The sequence below is a fragment of the Melospiza georgiana genome, chromosome 1 (genome assembly GCF_028018845.1).
Source record: "Melospiza georgiana isolate bMelGeo1 chromosome 1, bMelGeo1.pri, whole genome shotgun sequence".
Classification (NCBI taxonomy): Eukaryota; Metazoa; Chordata; class Aves; order Passeriformes; family Passerellidae; genus Melospiza; species Melospiza georgiana.
The window spans coordinates 150,474,594-150,492,481 of NC_080430.1; the positions used below are offsets into that span (position 1 = coordinate 150,474,594).

The 17,888-nt window shown below is 42.8% G+C and overlaps 1 protein-coding gene across 1 annotated transcript in view; it reads right to left on the reverse strand.

Annotated features, from left to right (window-relative positions):
- The window catches only part of AGO2 (argonaute RISC catalytic component 2), a 47,537-nt gene extending 29,649 nt beyond the window's left edge, over nucleotides 1-17,888 (reverse strand). The window contains exons 1-2 of the mRNA XM_058022850.1: nucleotides 17,813-17,888; nucleotides 932-1,127 (exon numbers count right to left, since the gene is read on the reverse strand). Coding sequence (XP_057878833.1) covers nucleotides 932-1,127; nucleotides 17,813-17,843 — 227 coding nt within the window. The 5' untranslated portion in view covers nucleotides 17,844-17,888. The remainder of the gene's footprint in view (nucleotides 1-931; nucleotides 1,128-17,812) is intronic.

Below are 17,888 nucleotides of genomic sequence, written 5' to 3' on the forward strand. Positions count from 1 at the left end.
ATGCTGCTTTGTGAGAACACTATCATTACCAACTCCTCAGTTTAACAATGGGAATGCCCTCAGGTTTATTAACTCACAGCAGGAAAACCGTGGCTTTCAGGTGGCTTTTTTGACTCCACACTGTTTATTCTAGTGACAGCTGGTTCCACCCATGTCACCTTTTAACAAGGAAAGGCTTTGCTCTTGAGTATACAAACAGGCCACTGCAATCCTCCAGAGTCAAGGTGTAGTTATGATGATGACACTTGTGGTTTGCAGCTGGTGCCAAGTCTCATTCTCAAGTTTCACTCCTGGCAAAGCTGCTCCTTTTTCAAGTCAATGAAGTTGCACACTCCAACAGGGCACAGGTGCCAAAGGCAAGACCTGGCTGCTGTTTCCCTGGACAGCTGAGCCCTGTTTTCACCCTGCTCTCTCTTTCAGGAGCACAGCTTTCCCTTATATAGAATCTAATGATGAAGGAGAATTTCTTACCTGCTTTAGTAACTCCATAATCCTCTCCCACAAACAAATGGGTTTTGTCACCTCTTGTGAGCAGGGAAAGGTGGGAAAACAAGCTGGAATCACCAGCTCCATCCTGAAGGACTTCAGCCAATTACACCCCAATATTTAACCTTATTTAGGTAATAAGAAATCATTTTTATCAAGTTGGTTTATACTGACCCAGCTTTAATAGAGCTAATACAGCTTATCCATCTGCCACCAGTGGCTTCAATCAGCAGCATCTTAAGATTCTGACAAAATCAATCCCAGTAAAGATTTGGAAGAAAAAAAAAAAAAAAGTATTTACATATCTTATTAATTGAAGTGATCAGTGCAATCACTGATTAAAGCCAGACATCTTTCCAGACACCAGGGAGGGCACCTGGCTCCAGCTTTTTCAAAGAAAAACAAGACTGCAAATAAACTGAGGAAAAGCAAAGCACAGTGTTACCTGTTAACTCTTCTAGGACATTTTTCTGGCTTTATATCCAATTCATAATGGTAGATATCTATTTTAGGAATGTCCATTTCAAAGAAGTTGGCCTGCAGTTTGATTGTTCTCCCAGAAGTGCCAAAATCTGGTCGAGGAGGAGGTTTAAAGGCATATCCCTGTATTGGTGGTGGCAATGGGGGAGGAGGTGTGAGCACTGCAAAAAAGAGAAAGCACAACTTAGCCATCAGCTGTCTCACATTGACATTTCAGCAAATTTACAGGCTATTGGACCAGGGAAGCCCAGCATATTAAACAACTTAAAAAAAGAAAATAAAAGCCCAAACCCCGTTTTCAGGAGACCATGAATTCTGTTTTCTCTTTCTTTCTCATGTTGGTTCACAATCTGTTGTATTTCCTAGCCCCAAATACTGAAAAAAAAAATTAAAATCAGTTGCATTTTTCTATACAACAAGTCATCTGGGTAGAATTTCACAGACCAAGCAGGAAAGCAAGAACCAAGCTCTTCCTTTCATTTTAAAACAAATCTACCCACATTTATTTGAGCAAACACCCATAAAATGCACTTTCCTCTGTGCTGCAGCTCTCTGCAAAGTCCTGTATAAGAACTGAACTATATCCTACTGCTTCTTTCACACAGAAAACAGAGCAAATACTCTACTGCTGCTGTGCTCAATTCCTGAGCTCAAACATCAGCTGTTGCTCAGATAACATGAAGCAGAAGCACAGAGGCAGTTTGCTGTTGTTTCAATCCAGGAAAATCCATTAAAAATCCACACAGCAGTGTGCAAGGTACCAACTTGAGCACTCAAAACTTCTGCAGCCCCAGTGCTCAGGTGTTCTGTGCTCTGGAGCAACAACAACTTGCAGCAAAATCTCCACACCTGAAACAACCCAGGAGGTTTCTCATTACTTATGTAAGAATCCAGGTGTGGTTTCTTAAGATTATCAAATTCAGTTCTCTGCTAGCACCAGAAACAATTCACATCCCTTCATTAACAAATCTGTCACCACTTTTCCACCCTGACTTTCTCTAATGCTCAGAAAACATCCTTCCATTTTTATTTATTCATGGCAGGTTATATTTGGTAGCCTTCATATTGAATACTCCTGACTGTACTTCTAGATTTAAACCAAATACACATTTAAGACTAAATTTTAGGCTATGCTCCTTCTGTTAGTCCATGCTCAAAAATCAGGCTTCATCATTCTCATCCTTCCAGTGATTTTTCCTGGGGAAGACTGAGTGATAACCACACTGTGCTTCCACCTCTCAACTGGAAAAGGCAGATTAATGAGCTCTAAACTGCTTTTGCCTGCTGTACCATTGCCTTGTAAAGGCCTCCAGTGACCACTCAGGGCAGGTGCACCCATTTCAGGTGTTTATGATCATCTCCCACATGAACTCCCAGCTACACTGTCTTTAATATATCAACTTTTCTAATCCATATCTATTAACCTGCTGCTTGCTGAAGGATGCTCAGATTCTGCTTTTCCTGACAATGCCTCCTATACCTCTGATGAAATGTCACATACTTATCCCTAACATTTATGCAATGTTTGCTAATGAACATTTCATAATGAACATTTCATTTCAATGCTAATGAAATAATTAAACCATTCCCAACATCAGTAGCATCAATGCCCCACTTTACCCCTCAACACTTCCCATAGCCAGTTTCCCACTCATGAGTGTCTCCCTTTTTTTACCACCCTCCTAACAGTCAGCACCGATTTTCCCAAGCACCAAATACTTAATCAGATTTGACAATGGGAAAATGATAGAGGGGTTTGTTGTTATTTTTTAAAAATCTTGTTTCTGATCTAATTAATTTCTGAAAATCTTGTTTCTGGTCTCTCAAACGTATTCTATGGTATCCACCCTTCTAATTCAGGCTACTGAAACCCAATTTCCCTTATTTCCCCTCCCTTTTATAAACATTGCCATTAAACACTGTTGTTCTCCAACACAAACACAATCAACACATTAAAGTCACTTCTTGCTGAAAATCTGCATTTCCATAACCTAAAACTTCATGTTTCAGTACTTCAGTTTTGCCTTCAATGGCAATATAGCAATTTTTATTTGAGTATTATTCATCCACATTGCTCTTGCAGGGTCCACAGCTGCCCTGAGGAATGGAGCCAAATATCACCTTAGTTCTTATCTCTAAGCCAACCCTAGATATCACCTTAGCTCTTATCTGTAAGGGAGCCTTGCCAGGAGCAGCCCCTCTGCACCTGCCCTTACCCACCTCCATCCCTCAAGGCAGGACAAAACACAGCTCATGATTCTTCTCAACCTTTGGCTCTTTATTTTTCCTAAATTCCTACACATCCTGATTTCTAAGACATCAATTTTCATTTTTTTCCCTACACTTCCAGGCCCTCTGGTGATTTCACATTTTTCTGATGGTGATTAACTCACTCAGGTGGCCCTGCAGTCACCATTTCCCCTGTTTGGTGTGACAAATTCCCACTGGATGTGACATTCATGGAAGGAATCCTCTGCTGAGGACAGGACACCTAACAGAGTTATTGACAGTATTGCCACTCCAGTGGAGTGGCAGAAGTAGCAGAAAAAATACAAAAATACTCCTACAAATATTTGTACTTGCAATACACCAAAGGTTTCTGTGATCCACCTCCAAATCTGATCAGGAGGATGTGAACAAAGCAGCCACCTCTCCTCCTCCAGAATCCAGTTTGCCATCACTTCCACCCCCTCTCCCAAATTTTAAAATAATCTGTCTCCCACATGCATTTTCAGTCACTCTGCTGCTGAATCCTTTACAGATCACCACTGCACACATTTTTATTTTCATATTTCTGTAACAGACTTATTCCATTTGAAAATTATGTCCTAGTCATCAACTTTATTCTGTGATTTTTGTGTGTTTCCATGATTCTCATAACACCACCCATTATAAAATATTTTAATTTTCTATCCAGGCTCCTGTATTTTAACAGTTCCATTTCTTGTAATCCACACTCTGCATTCCACATTGTCTTCCACTATTACCTGGCCAACTGTTATCAATACATTGATTTCCCTTCTCTTTCCCAATGATTTTTATGCCTTCTAACATTTCTGTATCTACTGCCACATCCTCATTCCACTGCTCTTCCTTTTCTGTGCCATATTTTGTACATCATGACTTTTATAATTTTCAAAATAATAAAAAAATTACACTTAGATATTGGAAGTACAAAGAGAAGCAAAGTGGAAGGGGACACACATCCCCACAAGCTATTTATGCCAAATTAAGAAATTCTGTAATTAAGCAATAAATCCTCCCTCTGCTTTAAAATGGGATTGTTTAATGCTTCACAGGGGCATTACAAAGCCATATCTGTAAATGTTCAGGGATCAGCATGGACACATGTTGCTCAATTCCTCCACTGGAGCTTCAGTGACAAACAGTGAATAAAAGTGAGGGTTCAGCCCCATTTTTGAGACTAAGATGAAACACTGAGAGAAGCACAGATTCCTGGGGAAAGATGTGAAGGCAGTTTTATAACCTGCATGACTCACAGAGATAAAAAAGCACCAAGCTGCCCAGAGAGCAGGACCCCTGCCATCCTCTATTTCCATCCTGAACAGTTTTTTCAATTATTTGGGCTTTACGATCCAATTAAAGGAGGAAAAAAAAAATAAGGTGGGGAGGGGGGTGAAGCTATTTCTGGCTCAACTCCCAAGGCAAAACTTATTTAGGGCAGGGTGTTGCTTCAAGGAGATAAGTGCTGTTTATTAAACAGCAGCAGTGACCCGATAAGAGCTCAGCCTACATCTGAAACAGACACGGACGTGTGAGGGATGGGAACTGAGCTCCAGGGGCCAAACACCGAATATTGCACCCACCCAGCTGCACTCACTCCTTGCACTACTGCCTCAAATTGAGCAAGCAAAATCAAACTGTCTGGTGTGGAAGTTATTGCAGCAAGCAGCTGTGAAGGGTAGAATCACAAAATGCTGGATTTGGTGCTGGCAGAACAGAGAAATAAAGCAGGAGGCACAATTGCTGCATTCAGTGATCCAGCTGCCCCATCTCCCTGTTCAAACGCCCCTGCAGAACTCCCACCACTCACTTTTACATGTGACAGAAGCTGTACCAATGCAGGAATATTCTCCTTAGTGCCCAGGTTCCTTAGGAAGCTTTTTCAGTTGTGCTACAGAGGACAGCACTGGACATCTGAGCTGGAAGTGATGCCCTGCCCAGGGAAACCTGCCAAAATTCATGCAGAGACACCTTCATGAACACAGATGCTGCTTCTGGAGACAGTTTTCAAAGCATTGGAAAATCCACATGTATTCCTGGATTTCAGTTTTAAAGATCTGTCAAGGAAAGAAGGGACTAGAAAAAAGATGGAAGACTAATAAACTGGAGCATCCATGGAGTAAGAATTGGATGGATGGATTTTATCATCTCATTTGCCAGATGATAAAATGAATAATGAGAGCATTTCAGCCTTGATATGATGATTGAGACCATCAAGAGCCTCATTTTCAAGGTGTGAATTAAGGTGAGCTGGGTGTGGAATAATGAGGTGCCCACATGCTGTCTTTAGGCTTACTTTTATCAAGAAAGAAACCAGACTTCCTATTATAATTTATCCCATTTACATAAACAAAATGTTCATAGCTATCAATCTTAAAAGCAGCAATTTCCACAAAAAAAAAAATCTGGAAAAGACAGATATCAGAAAAATAACGGTCTTGTGGCAGTTTTATGAAATAAAATTAGCAATCAAGCAAAATTACTCTGTCAAAAGACAGGGGGGGAAGGTGGCAGTAGAGGAAACCTGGATAATCATAGAAATGCTGTGCTAGTAAAAATAATTTTTGCAAATTGAAAACTATTGTGAACACAAGGCTGGCTGCTCTTACTGCTGCACATTACTGAGGAGCAAAATCAGAGACAAAAGTGACTCAGGGAGTGAGCAGGCCAAGACACTCCCAGTCTATAAAAGGTGTGAATGAGCCACACACTCTGACAAGCTTTCACTCTAAAATCCCCACACAATTATGCAGTGATGGTTTTCCAGCACCATGAACCATTTCCCAGACTTGGACCATTCATTTCTTTTGTCTTTCACCATTTTTTAAAGCTTAACTGCTGGCCTGCTCAGCATGAAAGTTGCACATTGGAGATTTTTTAGCAAAGAATTATGCAATTTTAATGTGCAGGCAGAGGCCTAATGAGTTTCTAAATAAGAAGGGGCCAAACAAGTTGCATGGAAGGGCTTGTTGACACAGGAAATCATCTGAGCATAATTACCCCAGTGCAATTATATCAATAAGTTTCCTTGTGTGGCAAGTCCTAACTCATATTTAATAACCAGGTGATGTTTTCACAACTCTCAGTAGGTTTTAGCATTGGGCTCATGCAATCTACATTTGCCAAGGGAAGACTCTCTAAAACCATTTTTCTAAAATCTCCAAATGAAACCAAGGTGAAAGAAGCTTTATTTGAAAGCATCACTTTGGGATCAGGTTTCCAATATCAGATAACGGGGCTGCTCTTCCAGATCACCACTGAAGGTGTTTCAGGAACAACCACTGAGCACATTCACTGCTGCCTCCAGGTCAGTGTCTGATGCCATCACACAGACACAGAGAGGATGCTCTTTGGGCAAAAAAATGGATTTAATAACTTGTCCTCAACTACTGAGCAGCTATTTTGCCTCCAGAACTGCAAGAAATAAATCAAATGACAAATGTGTTTGTTCATCATGAGCAGGTTAAAAAGAACCAAGGCTGGCAAAGGAACACCCTCCAGCAGCTGCTGCAGAGGAGCAGAGGATCATGAACACAGAGCAGCACAGGTGGGAAGAGGCCAGGCTGACTTGTCAAGTTTTGAATATCTTAAAGAACAGAGTTTCCACAACACTTCTACAATCTGTTCCACCCCCATGGTAAAACAAACTTGCCTTCTACTCAGCTGGAGCTTCCTGTGCTCCATCTTCTGCCCTGCTCTGGTGCACCTGCCACAGGACTGGCTCCATCTGCTCCAAAGGTTCCTGAGATCACCCCTTCCGCTCCTCTTCCTAAGGCCGAGCCCACTGATTCCCTGCACCCCTCCTGGTGTGCCACATGCTCCTTCCCCCAGTGCCCAAGGGTCATTGTCCCCTCCTGGAAGTGCTCTTTGAAGTGAGAGAAAGGGAGACTTGGAAAGGGGACACCCCACACCAGGGGAAACAGGATTTCCACAAATAGTTATTCAACTGCCAGTAACAGAAGGAATTCAGAAAGAATGTGGAAAACACCCAGTACAGATCTGTGACAGGATCTGTGCAGAGTTTTTATGTATTTTAGTCACACATAAATAGAGCAAGAAAAAAAAATACAGGGAGTTCAGCCTTTTCTTTTTGGGACCCAACTAAAGAAAAACTTGGGGCTCTCTACAAGTTTCCTGACTGTCTGGGCTTTATAAAGAAGTTTAACTTCTGGCTTTCTGTTAAGAACCGTTAGGGAACGATAGGAGAGAGGCTGGCAGTGTTTTCTGTGAGATAAGGGAAACCCAAAGCTGCAGCTCACAGTAACCTTGATATTTTAGGGCCAGAGGAATCTATATGGGACCTGTAAGTCTGTCTGCTGCTCATTAAGGATGTTTTAGAGCCTGGAAACTGAAGCTATAACATTCTTCATTAGATAATGTACAACAAAAATGTTACAGAGGTACCTATTAATCTCCAAGAATTCAACAAGCCACAAAGGGAGCAGAGGAATGATGTAATCAGATTTTCAGTTGTCATTTTTGTCAAAACCCCACTCAAAAGGTTCTTCTGGTCTCTCAGTGAGCAGCTACCACACTTTCGAAGCACAGCACATTGCATGTGTCAAAGTGGGCTACAAGCAAAAGGGTTGGCTTAATATTGATGAGCAGAAATGAAGGAGCTGTCCTCACATTTGGTGATATTTTAAGGTCCTTGCATGACCATTGAGATGTTTGATACTACTCTGCCAGATTGCTTCCAGTTTCTTAGTGCTGTAGAATGAAATTAAATACCTTAACAAAAGTGAAAGTATTGGATAAACAGCACTGCCCTCATAACTGTAATCTCATTATGTTCAACAGATTACTCCAGACATCATTTTATTGAATAATGGGCACTTCCTGTGAAAGAATTCATGCAAGATTGACTTCCAACTCAACCCTTTTACCTCCTGAAAAATGTCCCTGCCCATGGCAGGCAGGTTGGACAGGATGATCTGCAGAGGGGCAGCCCAACCCATTCTGTGATGATTTTGTCTGGAATAAGTAACCAGTTACAGATCTGCAGCTCCCTTGGTTACCCTGATGCCTTTCTGACCTCTGTGGGACACAGACAGGACCTTTCCAGAGTGCCAGAAGTGATGTGATCACTGAGAGCAGAATCACCCCAGACACCAGAGGTGTGAGCTGCAGTCACACATCAAAGGGAGAAGCCAGACTTCAATCCAGTCTGCTTGAAAGTCAGGACAACATTTCAAAGAGGAATATGCAAGAACAAAAGAACTGAAGAGGAGGAGATCAAGGCTGCAGCAGAAAGCAGAATGGAAGAGATCAAGGCTCCAGCAGAAAGCTCTTTCCAGCCCACAAGCTGCTTCTGGACAATGTCAACCAGCAAAAGGCACCAAGTGTTAGTACTCTGCTTTCCTCCCACATTCTCCTTGCAGCCTTGACCTTCCAAGTCAGCCTCCAAATTTCTGATGTCAACAAGCTGCTTCTCAGCACCTGCAAGTGGGGTGAGCAGTGGCAGAGCACCCCCAGAGCATCCAAAGTGCAGAACTTCCACCCTCACTGCTCACAAACCAGGTGCCTCAACCCATCTCTGCATGTGGAATTTGACCAAGTCCTACCAGAACCCTCCTTAAGGGCCAGAGAAATGCTTTTAATTACAAGCTGCAGCTTGAATGAAGCCATCCAAAAGAGAGCCTCGGCCAAACAATGGAGAGATGCTTATGGCTTACCCACAAGTCAGCAGCCCAGTTTGAAGTCAAATGTGAATTCAAAGTACAAAATAACTCCATCTTCAGACAAGCTTCTACTCAATGAAGGGGGAAATGGAGAACATTCTTAGTACTTTTTATCACATTTGACCATCATGATTCATTCCCTTTTCCATGCCTTAGAAAACGATGCTGAACTAACTCCAGATGTCTTTCCTAACAATTTGAAATACAGAATATAATGGTATTCTCTGCATTCATAAAAAGCAATGCCTCCATTCAATACAACCTCTGTTCTTTGCCATTTCAAAAGACCCAAAGTGAATAAACACATATTTTATGAGGGAACAAAAAAACCCCAACCCACCTACCAGCACCTATTGCTCCCTTCAGGCTGCTTCTCCTCCAGAGAAGGTAAGACCAGAAATTCCATATTCATCACCCCACATCATGCTTCCCTTACCCCTTGTTTGCATTTAGGATAGGAAAGAAATGTGGCTCCCCCTCCTCCTGTACTAGCAGACACTTGGAACTGCACAGGTGTGTAGGGAACAGCCCAACCCACCCTGCACTGGGTCACTTGGTTTGGTTTCGGGTCACTATGAGGCTGGTAAAGCATGACTTCTTCATCCATCAGGATTGAGCCTCCCAAAAAACTTCACACACAGCCTCAAGTTTCCATCACTGCTTGGTGTGAACATGAGACAGACAGACAGACAGACAGCAATTCTCTCCAGTGCCCAGGAGCCACGGTGAATCCAGTGCTGCAGGTGCAGAGCTGAGCTCAGCAGGGACACCCAGCCCCATCTTTAGGCACTTGCACACCCAGCTGCCACCACACAGCACCTCCAGAGCTGCACAGCTCACCCTGTGACAGAGTGTAAAAGAGGATTTTTGTCCCGCTCAGACACAGTAAGAACTGCTCTCTGCACTACAGCCCATGAGGGGATGCTGGAGAGATCAAATCCCCCAAAGCAGTCAGAGCTCTCAGCAGTGCTGCTCCCCCACCATCACCCCCATCCTCTCCTCCTGCATTTCCAGAGCCACCAGTGCCCACCAGCTCCACTGAATTTATGAGTTTCATGGCTCAGGCTCTGTTCCATGGCCACTGGCATGGTTTTCCATGAGCTGGGCCTCACCAGCTGGGAGCTGGTGCCACAGAGGCCCCAGATCCACGTTCCCTGTGGGATCTGCATTGTGCACAACTTAATGAAACACAGAAGTGATTTGTGCTCATCTAACTAAAGAAAGAAGTTAGGATGGTTCTGCTTTGAGCTGTACCTTTGCAAGCACATTTCATACCCACACAGGCTTTTGCTGGCAGTGGTTTTGTGCAAAATGTAAAAATAAAAATTAGGTTTTCTTCATTCCTTAACAGTTTTTAATATACAAAACTCAACTGCAGAGCTGTAATTCAGAAGTAGTCATGTCTTCCTTGGGAAAAAAAACAATCTTTTCCCATACCCACACTGGATTAATCTACAAACACATGAACACTCTTGTGGTTTAGGTTCAGAATAGAAAATTCCCAGCTAAGAACCAAGGTTATGCTTTATTTTATCATTTCAGACAGTGGGAGCAGCTGTAGCAGCATCTTCAACATGCAAGCAGTATCTCCTGTGGTTTCCAGAGATAGGGCTGTGGTTTCCAGCATCACTGCAAAGAGGGCAAAATGCAGGTTCCTAATCATGGAATAACTGAGCTATTACAGAGTGTGGGCTGGCAGCACAAGTCCCCTATCAGAATTTGTTTTTTCCATTACACCTCAGGGTTTTTTCCTCCACCTGCTTCTTGTAAGCAACTGATGTTCTCATATTACCTGATACAAACTAAAACTCAGCTGTGAAACATTAAAAAAGCCACATAAAAGTTTGATACAGAGAGGCCTCCCTGAAATTTGGCATTAATGGGAATTTGCAAGTCAAACAATTAGGAAAGAACCACCACTAGTGTGTTCTTATCACAAATGGAGACCCAGACAACAAAGCTTCATTTCCCTGCCCTGGCAGGAAGTTTCCTCCTCCTGAAAGGATCTCTGACTTTTAAACAACACACCCTTATGCAAATATTCTGAATCCTATGAGTTATTGCTAAAAATTCCCTCATTAAACACTGAAGCTCTTCCCAAAATGAAATGCACTGGTTCACTGAGAAATTAATTCCTCTGCATTGTCATTTCTACATGAACCTGGATTTCTGCTCTGTTTTATTTTTTGTTTTGCTTATGGTTTGGAGGGTTGGTGGTTTTGGGGGTTTTCTATTTAAACCCATGTCTCTCAGTAGAGAGAGTTCTGTTTCACAACAGAAATATTCAGCAGAGCTGAAGCTGACAACATAATTTGAGAAAGTTTCTGTTTCACTGGCAGTAAAAAACCACAAATAAGAGAAACCCCCTGCTCTCCCAAAGCCTTGTGCTCCATGAGGATTTCTGATCTGATGGAGGAGGAGGATGGGGCAAGAGTGCAAAACCAACAGAGAAATTAATAAAAAAAGCCCACAAAAACCAGCAGAAAGGGAGCATTCAGTGCAAACCACAAGCTGTATGAAAGGACAGAGAAAGAAGTTCATTATCAAAGTCAAGAACACAGCAACATTTAGACAGGAACTCACCCTCTCTATGAACAGATGCCTGGCCCTTAATAGCAAACACTTGCTAAACAAGTTTCAGAAGGTATATAATGAGGCCCCAGTAATAATTATGTTTTAAAGTTTTATTCATCTACATGACAGGTTTAACTTCAAACAATTTTTTGATTGATCTAGCTAAGCCAGTGAAACCCCCACTCTTGGGAATTCTCTTAAAATTGGCTTATTTAAAATAAATCTAAATTAGCACATCCACACACACTTCCTACTACTAAATTAAAATTTCATTATTTTCTCACATTAATAAGCTCTTGTGTAAATTTAATGAGTTAACTAGGAACATAAAAAAAGCATTGCTGAGACAAAAAGTTGCAATTTTCTGACATGAGCAGCTCAAACAGAGCCACCCATGGTGTCCAACACTGCCAAGGCACAAAAGAATTGCTTTTTTCCTAGACTATATACAAAATCATAAATATCACTTGATACACTTGATAAGTTTCAGAAGTTTCAAGCTTCCCAAAATAACAAGCTGAGATTTGTTTATTTCTCAAAAAAAAGAAAATTTCAGTTTTGCTCTCCATCTGCTTGTGTCACACCCAACACAGGCTGGAAGTGACACAAGGAGACAATAAATTCAAGTACTGTTTAAACACACAGTCTTCAGAACTCACACATATTTTATTAAGAATATTCTCCACCTTCTGATCATAAAGCAGCTTGTACAAGGGAATTCAATCAGGTTGTGCCAGGAGAGCTTTTGGGAAAAACTGCAGGGCTCAAAACTGCAGATGTAGAGCCCATAAATGGAGTTATTCTGCATCTCTGACAAGTTAAATATTGTAATGCTGGTCCTAAAGAGAGAGACTTGCATGACTCCAGACTTATTAATGTTGGGACCTGATCCCCAACATTTTCACTACAGAGGACAATAAACTCCCACACAAGACAGAACGCAAGTGAAAAAATAGAACAGGACAAACAAATTACAAATTACAACAAATCACTCTCACCACACCTGTGATTAAAAAAATAAATAAATCCCTTTCACAACCCAAACAGTAACAAAATTTGGTAGCACTGTGGACAGCTCAATGAGTACCCAATTCAAAAGAAAAACCTCAAAGCAAGCCTTGGACTGACTGGATTATTCCAGGACCCACAGTATTTTCCCATCTAAATCAGTGGGTTGCTTCCACCTTGGCTGGGTCTAGTTTTGTGAAGTCATACAGTAAAAAAAATAAAAAAATAAAACCAAACAAAACTTTCCTTCCTAGAAAGCCTGGACACCAGGTGCCACGTGGCTTCACAGCTGCAGCACAGCTACAAAGCAGGGCATTTAGGAGAGGCAATTTTGCTTAATATGAAATGCAAAGACAGAGTACAGAAACAAATGAAATAATGCTCACACAAAAACTTGTTATTTGTAAGCACCAGATATTGTTCTGAAAAGAGAACAATAAAAGTAAAACAATTAAAATAGAGAGGTTAAAATGAATTGCACTGATTTGTGGTGCTCACTAAACAGACTAAAAGACAGCACAGATTAAAACACTCCTGAGTATATAAAAATACAGGCAGCACCTCAGTCTCCAGGAGTTAAAAACCCTCCACTTCCTGGGCAGTACTAGAAAGTCTCTTCAAAGCACAACTTCTTAGAAATGGCTACACCACAGGGACTCACAAATTACAGCTCTGGTGTAAAACATGACAGGCACTACACAAATTCAGTTTACCTGGGGTGGATACTATCCAGCTCTGTCTTTTCCCAATTTCTGCAGTATAAAATGTGCAATGAAATTTTTAAGTTCAAATTTGTGTATTACAATACATGGGGGGAAAAAAAAAACCCAACCAAAAATCCCTTTGCACTGAACTCAAAGGGCTGTGCTTCCCCAGCCGATAGGATAAGAGACATTTTACATTCTAGTGGGCTCTTTGTGAGTACATCAGAGAGGAAGCAAGATACTAAAACAAATTAATTGGACAATGCATGGAACAGATCCCTACCCACAGCCACTACAGTCAAAACTACGTAATATTTTCCACCAGCTTTTTTTTTTTTCCCCTCTAGTTCATAACTTACCAAAAATAAGATACTGGAGGCTGACTTTTCTTCATTTAGAGATTTAGATATCATTTCTGGTAGGCTGAATATTAGAAACATCATCACTAAAAACAGGACCAGGTATTTTGCATAAATATCAAGTAAGGGAAGCAAAACACCCAAATTCTGACAAGTTTGTGAAGCTGCTGTCAGGACAGGCCAACATGAACAGGACTTTCAGCAGGCATGTAAAGTTCCTAATTAGTTAAAACTATCTGGGTTTGCAAAGCCAATTTAGCAGAAGTTTACTGTGCTCATTGGCTGATTCCTGTGATTTCTGGAAGGCCAGAAGTGTTTAGAAGGGCTGGTTTCTGAAATGGAAAAATCTCTCCCTCCTATACAGTTCTAAGGGGTACAAGAACACCAGATGATCATCTAAGGGATTTTTTCTTACTGAATTAAAGCATTTACATCCCTTTTCCACCCTTCTGTGAAAGAGAGGCAGAGTGGTGGGGATAGCAGTGAAGGAAGGGCTGCAAATTGTGAAAGAAGAACTTTCCTGGAAGTCAGGAAGGTTTGGTGTTCTCTGCACTGCTTCTGTACATTCCAATGCACCACTAAATATGTACCAGCACACAACAATTCTGCAAAACTGGAAAACTTCGAGATGAAGTAAAAATAAGTGCACAAAATGCCATGCAACTGCAAAGTCAGCAGGAGAATCACTGCAGAAAAAGATGTTTCACTTTTCAATAGCAAATAGAATAGTTCAGTTCAGAGAGGAAAGGAGAAAGTTTGGTGTCACATCTGACACCACCAATTATCTTTCCATCAAACCACCTCATCTTTAAGCCACCTGAAGACAACACAGTTATCTGAGGCAACATAATGATATAGAATTTTTCTTTCCTTAGGAAAATATATTGGTCATGACAGCAACACATTTGAAAAAGTCATGCTGTGTTTTCCAGGCTGTAACTTTGTCAAATGCAATTTCAATTTTAGCAAAAATGAAGAGAGCTGAGGCTGCATACAAAGTTTTCATTCCTTCCTCTTTGTGTGGCAGCTTACCAGGAATTGCAGCATTAATTTATGGTCTAAAATTAAGCCAAAGAAACTGGATGACTCTGTGATAGCAGCAGCAGGGTAAGACAGGTCCACATCCACCCCCAAGAGAACAGAAAAAGATTTTTTTAAGAAAAGAAAAACACACCTTTAACAGGCTGTACAGGGGAAACATCCACTGCCGCTGAAACACAAGCTAGAAGGACACTGGAGGATTAAATTCAAGCAGATGAAGATATAAAAATTGCCATTTCTACTACCCCAGTCAAGGTATGAGCACATCTTTCCCTGCACCACATTTTAAGACTGAAGACTCCCCAAGAGAATCAACATCTAACATCCAAAATCTTCAAGAAAACATATGGAAGGTAAAAACAAGTACCTGCACTGAAAACTAAAACAGACTCATAAAAGTTTCAACGGTCTATTCACAATTTTTAAAGGGTAACTTAAAACTAAATGACAAGAAAATAACTTTAGTACCACTAATTTAATAAAGTTGCTTTTTGTGCTACGGAAAAAAAGTTGGTATTTCACATGCAAAACTATTATCAACTTCACACTCTTTTTCAGACAATTACTGCTTCAACAATAAATTAGGACCCTCAGCATCAGGCAAAACCAGTTATCCTTTTAAAGAATTAAGGAGAAATCTGTGGTGTGCAAAGTTCAGAATTAATAAATACATTAAGACCTAGAAGTGCAAGTTCCAGAAGTTTATGAAGCTTTTGATCAAGTCTTTTAGCTGAATGAGGGTACTTTTATTATGACATTTTTCTGTTCTTCCTTCTAAAAAAAGTACACAAAAAAGTAGCAGTGTCAAGCTTTTTCTGCAAAAAAGAAAAATTTTCAGATTCTTGACTTTTCACACTTTCTTGAAGCTAAAAAAAGGGTATGGACACAATGTCACAGCAAATTCAACACCACGTCAAGAACTCAAACAGTATTTGGGAAAAAGCAAAAAGGGGTCATTAATTTCCTAATTATGGAAACAGTGATTTTGTGACAACCCCTTCGTGTACAAAACCCCACCTTACTCCTGACACAACAGCATGTTTGAACAAACTTTGCACGTTCAGCAGCGATGTTTTGAAATCAGTCAGACACGGCCTCCTAACTGCTTGATACTGTTTCCAGAAAAAGAATTAAGATTAAAATAGCAAACCCTGTGGCAAATTGAGCGGCTCCCCTGGCAGCAGGCCAGCACCAGGGGCACCTCGGATGGGCTCGGCTGCACAGCCCAGCTTGGACACGAACTGGGAGGGCAAAGCAGCTCCTGAGCATCAGCAGGACAGAGCAGAGATGAATGGAGCCTGTCCCTGGTGTCAAGGATGTGCTGACAGACCTGGAGAGGCTGCAGCTCTCGGCTGCGTTCACAGCAGCCCTGCCTCGGTGAGGGGCTGGAAACCACACTTGTGCTCTCTGCTCCGGGCAGGATTTCACACAGTGGGTTTGTAGTTTTCAGATTAACATGTGGCAGGGGACTTCACAGTCCCTCGCTGTAATAAAACAGAATACCCACAATAAAAAATCTCCACGATGCCTTGTGCGCGGAGCAGGAAGCTGCCGGGGCTGCCCGGGGATGATTGCACAGGAAGGAAGCGGAGCCTCGCTCCCCATGTGCAGAACAAGCCGCGGCTCCCAGCCCGGCCAATGCCCGGGGAAAGGGCTGAGCCACCCCGATAAACTCGGAAGTAAACAAGGCACGAGGTGAGCTCGGCCGGACACACGGCGGTGACAACACAGAGCCAGCCAGAACTCGGTGAAAGCACAGCAGCGGCAGGAGCTTGATACTGGTACTTTCGTTCCAGTTAGGGGAAAAAATTCCTACACACCGAACGTGGGTCCCTGATGGCAAACAGCAGCCACCAGCTGCGAGATCATGCCAAGTGAAAGGGAAACTGGTAGGATCGGATAGAGAGTAAATAAAAATAAAGAGACTCCCACACATGAAACTACTCCCAGCCCATATGCTGGTAATATTTTTAATTATCTGTCTCCTTAAGCACAATTTCGAACAAGATCTATCGCCAGGAGGTGAACACAGCAACAGCCCGATGTGAGCCACCATGAGCACCTGTAAAATGAAAGTGAACCTGTGCCGACACCAAAAACCAAAGGATTACATCTCTAGTCCTACGTTATTGGTGCTGAAATGTGCCAATGGTGTCACACATGAAAGCAGGACCTTCAACATCAGTCTAGGGACACAGAGCTGTAGAGACCGGTCTGCCTGCTGTGCCAGCAAGAGCCCGGTGAGAAAGTAAAAACAGAGCAACTGTACTTCAAGAGGAAAACAATATTCCTAATTATCTTTCCTAATTATTGCCCCTTCAGGAGAACCAAGTCAGAGAGAAAAAAAAAAAAGCCAAAAAAAACTCCCAACACCTAATTGTGGATCCCAAGATATGAATGCTTTTACAGAAGCATCTGTATGTAAGAGGAGCACTAAAAGACATCTCAGTTACAGGTCCTGTATTTCCCTACACCAGTCCCTGCTAGATTATCCCTCTAAGCAAAGAAATTTTATGCAAAGCAATTGAGAGCAACAGCATAAAGTTCCATTTATTTTGAAACTTTTCTAGAAGAAAACTAGGTGCCAGTCACCCAAACACTGTTGTTTCTACATAAGAATTCTCACCGCAGAAACAGCCTAACACTAAAAAGGAGAAAACATTGTCTCATATGAGCTGCACAAACTCGCGCAGTATTAACCTATATTTTCCCAAAGTGATACTAAACCTTCCTAAGGGAGTTGGTAACCCTTTTTGCACGTCCACTTTTCCTTTGCTGCCAGGTTTGCTCCCACACAGAGCGAGCCCGAGGACACCTAGGGCAGCCCTCACCTCTCGCAGCCCTCCCGACATGCGGGCGCTTCCCCAGCGCAACTATCGCGGCGCGGCCGCCGGCGAACACGCGGCCAGCCGGGAATCCCAGGATGGAGCCGGGAGAGAGGAAATGGAGACCCCGGTCCGCAGCGGGAGCCGCGCCGGCCTCAGGGCTCGGCAGAGGGAGGCGGGAGCGGGGCAGGGAAGGCGACCCTCCCCTCCGAGGGGCCTCCGGACACGCGGCCCTGCCCGAGTGGCGGCGGCGCCCTGACCCTCCTTCCTCCCCCGGCCAGCGCGGCCGCCGCTCCAGCCAGGCCCGAGCCGGGGGGGGACGAGGCGCTCCCGGGGCTCCCCACGGGCACGGACCGGGAAAGCCGCTCCGGGGGGAGCGTAGGAGGGAAACAAACCCGGGCAAAGCTCACCGGGTCCGGCGGAGGGGGCTCCCGGGTACATGTCTCCGTGTGCGCGGCGGCGGAGGCGGCGGCGGCGGCTCCAGGG